The sequence below is a fragment of the Eurypyga helias genome, unplaced genomic scaffold (genome assembly GCF_000690775.1).
Source record: "Eurypyga helias isolate BGI_N326 unplaced genomic scaffold, ASM69077v1 scaffold9564, whole genome shotgun sequence".
Taxonomy (NCBI): Eukaryota; Metazoa; Chordata; class Aves; order Eurypygiformes; family Eurypygidae; genus Eurypyga; species Eurypyga helias.
Window position 1 is genome coordinate 14,585 of NW_010246821.1, and position 5,316 is coordinate 19,900.

Consider the following 5,316-nt stretch of genomic DNA (forward strand, 5'->3'; position numbering starts at 1 on the left):
GCTGCAAAGTGTAGTGGCATCTCCTGGTTCTCCAAACCTTGCATATGTTTCAGGTATTCTTTGAGCTCCTCTATTGCAATACCGTATTTATCTTGCGATTCTTTAATAGGTCTGTTCCTGACATTGGGCTAAAAATACCTCAGTTATTGAACTTTAAGCTGTGAAGTTAGCTTTTTGGGTCATGCTAAGTGACAAACCTGGAATAAGTTCTAAAAATAGTAGTAAGTGCTTCCTGTGATGGTGTTCTTTGTAACTAAAATGTATGCTTCCAGAACACTGCATTTGCTACTTAGGAGACTAATTGAAAATGCTTAAATCGTAGTGCGTTACGTCTTCTCCTCTGATCCTGTGTTAGAGGATTTAATGAAAATCCTGGTAAAAGATTAGAGGGAACTCCCCTGCTCCCTTTTTTATTACGATGGTCAATATTTTTAACTGTTCTTTCAGTATAACCAGCCTTTGAAACGCTAAATCATTTTTGGTTTGGCAGTACAAAGTTTTAACAGTGTTCTCCTGTAACAGCATCCTCTTCATTTGGTTATATTTTCACAGGATATTTTTGTGAGCCTCTCGCAAGTCGATGGGCTTTACTTTGTCTGCAATATTGATGACTTTAAATTTCTAGCGGATATGATTCAGCACATTCCACTAAATTTGCGATCACGGTATGTCTTCTGCACTGCACCCTTGAACAGAAAAGAGCCTTTCGTGTGTACCACGTTGCTGAAGGTCAGTTATTTTTTTTTTCCTCCAATAAATGTGATATTTATATTGGAGCAAGTGGGTCTTGGTGCATTTTGACTGTATCAAGCTGCTATATTTACTGTGGGTTTTGTCATTACACCATCTGAGAGCACTCTTAAAGTGCTCACAGGTAGTAATATAAAATAGCTGGAGATATATATATATTTTAAATTACATTCTTCATAATTTTGATTTGCCACAGCTTTTAACTTCTGAGGACTGAATCTCATTTTGTGTTGTAAATTAAAATTTGGATAGGTTTTCTGCTGTTTGGCTCAGACAATCCTGCTGCTGCCTTGCTGGTGATCTTTGAACTGGGGGAGATCAGAACTGTGTTACATGGTCACTTGTGCACTGTCAAGCTTTGCACTACAGGGTGTCTAAAAGTCGTCCTTAAAAACCAAGATACTGCTGCTTCAAGTGTTAGCTTGTCAACAAAAGAAAAAAGCATGGGATTGAGTGTGATTGCTGGTGTTATAATACAGTTACATAGGATTAAACCCCCAGAAAATACAGAGCTGTAAGTTGCTCTCAGAATTACCTCGTTTTGTTTTTCAGGCTTGGGTGAACTGTTTTCCACTGTGCCCCCAGAGCAATTATTCTCGATAGCTCTGTACTTTTGTTGCCTAACTCTGTGCATGGCTCACGGGCAAATTGTGTTAATGAGACCCCAGAAAAGAGAGGTGACTCCTGTGTTGAGTAATTAAGTAAAAGAATGCGCGGCATTTGGGCTGTGTAAAACAAAGCAGGTATTTTCTGGAGTATTCTGTGTGTACAGGCTCAAGGGAATTTTAACTCATTGGGGATTTCTTCCTTCCTAACTGAGGACTTCACTGAATCTGCTTGTTTTTCAGTTTGCAAGACAGTTCAGTAGAAATGAGCCTCTGACGTTTGACTGGCTCTGTCGGCACACCAAGTGGCCGTTAGCCGCTCCAAAGAACATCAAAGAACTCGTACACCTTGAAGCTGTTCATGATGTTTTTGACCTCTATCTGTGGTTAAGGTATTGTCTTTGTGCTTGAAAAGAATTTTTATTTTTCCTAGTATTTATGCCTTACAGTCCTAGAAAAGCAGTGTCCTCAAGGCCATGCGTATGTGGTGCAGTGTGGGCTCCTTTGGCCCTCACGTTCTAGCTGTGTTGTGGGAGCAAATCATGGGTTCTGCAGAGAACAGTGTGTGACTGACAGTTAGAAACAAGGTGATCCTGGACTGGAGCAGCTGAAATGCCACTTAAAATACAGTGACCTGCCCATACAATACGTAATACTTTTTTTTTTTTTTTCCTTTACATAGCATGTAACTCATTTTTGTCCTATTCAGCAGTCCTTTAGTGAAAAGGTTTAATTGTGTGTTGTTTTGCCTTTCTTCAGTTACCGCTTCATGGATATGTTCCCTGATGCTGTCCTTGTAAGGGAAATTCAGAAGAAACTCGATGACATTATACAAGTTGGTGTCTGCAACATCACAAAGCTGATCCGGGCTTCACAGTCTGCAGCTGTTCCTGGCGCAGCAGAAGTAGTGTCGGAAGACTTTCCACTTTCAAGGACTAAGAGGGATACCAGGACAGTTTTAGACTGTCTTGGTGCAAAATCCACAGAGGCACTGTCTATTGCAGTGGAGGTTCCAGGAGAAAGAAGAACAAAGAACTTAAAAGCCTATCGCTCTGCTACAAGGCAGGAGGATCTGAAAAGCCATGGACATGGATCTCTTGCCAACAGATTGCTCCGTGAAGGACTTCTAACACAAGAAATGCTGAGGCAGCTGGAGAGTGAGTGGCAGAATCAGCACAGGAATGGTAGATATGGCCTTGATTCAAAAAGTGATGATGAGAATAGTTCAAAGGAAACAAGGAAGAAGAAAAAATAGAACCATATCCTAATTCTGTTTAGTTTTTATTCATAAAATAAAATACTATTTTAATAACTTCTTTGGCATTTCATGTTTACGCTGCTGCTGCTCCTGGATGTTTTCCCTTCTCCTGTGACCAGTTCCGTGAAACACTCGGAGAAATACGGACTCTTACAAGCTCAGAGGCCATAAGTTTGCTCTTACCAGTCAGCTGTACACGTTTTTAGTCATGATGTTCAGCGTAAGCCTATCATCTACTGCTATGTGAAAGTTTGAACTTGATGTCCTCTTGCCAGATATCCTCACATCGTTAATAAACATCAGATATTTCACTAGTAATGAATTAGCTACTCATTCCATCCCTTCCCAAAGGGCAGAGTTTAACAAGTAATGAGCAACCTGGCAGTAAATTGGCTCCGAACGGTGATAGGAGTCGTGCACCTCTAACCTTTGTGTCCTGTGAAAATGTGGAAGTAGGTGCGTTTGTGTTAATGCTTTGAGGAATGATGAAATTCTGGCCACGAGAATTCTTAAGTAAATTCCGATTCTGTCGACTGAGGGGTAACAACGGAAACAGAGCAAAATCTGTCTTTGCTGTTCAAATGGTATTTTTTCTCCTAGGTAAAGCTCATCACGCTTATTCTGGCAAAGTTTGAGGGGAGGGGAAAAAAAGTTGGATTATGATTTTTGGGGAGAAGGAGGAGATGTTAGAGGTATAGGTATGATTCATTTAGTTTTCAGCAATTCAGATGACTCTTTCTCCTTGACTTTATTAATTTGGTTTCGTACAACTTATTTTGTTCTGCTGCACTTCATAAGTGTGGTTTTTGCTTCACGTGCCAGCTTGTCTGTGATACCTGAATTTTGAGGGGAGACATAAAATATTTTATTTAAGCTCACATAACAGCTTGTAGTTTAAGTGGCAGCTTGTGGGTTGATATTTGTGCCAGTAGTATTTCCACATACCTGTTTTATCGTATCACAAATTGGAAAAGTTAGGTGCTAGCCACCTGGAGGAAGGTTTAATTTGTTGGAACAAAGTTCTCAGGAAAAGGACTTTTCCTGATGCAGTGTCATTGAATAATGTTTAAGGCAGTGCACCACCAGGCTACGCCTCTTTCATGCACATGCAGATACTCTGTCGTTTATTTTTAGTGTGAGCAGCTTTAAGTTAGGCTTTTGAACTCCCAGCAGGGATACTGGAGGCTGGAAAAAATCAGATGCTGAAACTGCTGCGTGTTCACAGAAGGGGGTTGCAGCGCTAGGGCATGTTGCTCAGGAAAATACTGCTGCAGCAACTGTATTTCTGGGGTTGGCTAGATACAGGCCTGCAGATCCTGCTCGTGTTCATGTTGGGATACTTGTAAAAGCCAGGTTGAATTTCACTGTATCGAGTACCTGACTTTCTAAAATGATCATCCACGTCTTTCTGCACATTGAAAGTTTGCTCTGAATCCCCTTTGCTTCCTCCTAGTATCAACCCTTTAAGCTGCTGTTCAGAAACAAGTCTGTAGAGGTTTGAATAATATTTTTAACAGCTGTTTCCAGTGTGTTTCGTGTAGTCTTTCCCCATTATTTACTAAAAAGCAAGCAGTGCGAAACGTTTCTAGTCCACGTGATCTGCTGGTTTCAGTACCAGACTGGTGGGGAGGGAAAGTTTTAGGTCCTTCCCCTCCCCCAGGAAAAGCCAAGCAGCTCTGTGTGTGTGTGGCAGTGGCCATGTGAATGTCGTGACTTTTCTGCTTTGCGGATGAGTAGTTCTGCTTTGCTTTCCCAGAGTCCTCTGCTTAAGGACACCATGGCTCGCGCAGAATGCGAGCTTGCAATTAACCCTTACGAATGTATTCCGTTTGATACTGTTCGGATGGCTTGTGTGTTGTGGATTACGTGATGGAGTGGCATCAATTGCCTCCTTGTGTCCTTCGCACTTGGCAGGCTCAGAGGGAAGTTGGAGTTGCTCAGGCCTGCAGATGGGTTTTGACAGCATGCGTTTGGCCACTTACCTCTTGGACTGCGCACTCCGTGCTGAATCTGCGACCCCCTCTTGAAAACCACGCTCGTGCGAGGACGGCTCCTCTGTTTTCTCTCCCCTAGCACGTGTGGCGTTGGGTTGCGGGAGACCCACGTTGCTACTGTATTTTGCTTCTAATCTGTTTTGATAAATTTATCCTTTAATTGTACGCTAAGCTGCGTACTAGTGTATATTTTTGAGCAAGGAAGGAGTGGCTGGGACTTCGGGGTATAAGCCAGCCTTGTGTTTGAGCAGCAGGCCTTGCAATAAGGAGGCTAAATGACTATAAGCATTCTTTTTTGTATTTTGCTGAGATTAGCACTTGGCTTAACTCATTGCTTGTTTCCATAGTGACTCCATAGTAACTGTTTTAAGAGCTCCGAAGTTTATTCAGGCGTTTCCAGGCTGACTTTCATAAAAAGTTTTCTTTTCTTCTGAGCTAATGGTGTGACTGTCATTGACTCCCATTAGAACGGCTGCCAAATTGGTCCCATGTGGTACAGTCCGGACTGGTGTGGTGCAGAGCTATGCCAGCTGCACATTTGTGCAAGCGAGCCCCTGGGGGGGGCTTGAGCAGCCTCTTCTTCAAGGGGCTGTGCTGAAAACTTTCTCTTTTTAATCAACAGTGTTCACGATCTGGGAATCACATTTGCAAAACTGTTTATTTCAAATGTTCAGATAACCAGATTGATTTCAGGCATTCAAGTTACAGA

At 42.1% G+C, this 5,316-nt stretch overlaps 1 protein-coding gene across 1 annotated transcript in view; it reads left to right on the forward strand.

Annotated features, from left to right (window-relative positions):
• SUPV3L1 (suppressor of var1, 3-like 1 (S. cerevisiae)) overlaps positions 1-2,931 on the forward strand; it is a 12,267-nt gene extending 9,336 nt beyond the window's left edge. The window contains exons 12-14 of the mRNA XM_010150543.1: positions 553-729; positions 1,599-1,747; positions 2,115-2,931. Coding sequence (XP_010148845.1) covers positions 553-729; positions 1,599-1,747; positions 2,115-2,610 — 822 coding nt within the window. The 3' untranslated portion in view covers positions 2,611-2,931. The remainder of the gene's footprint in view (positions 1-552; positions 730-1,598; positions 1,748-2,114) is intronic.
• The last annotated feature ends 2,385 nt before the right edge of the window (positions 2,932-5,316 follow it).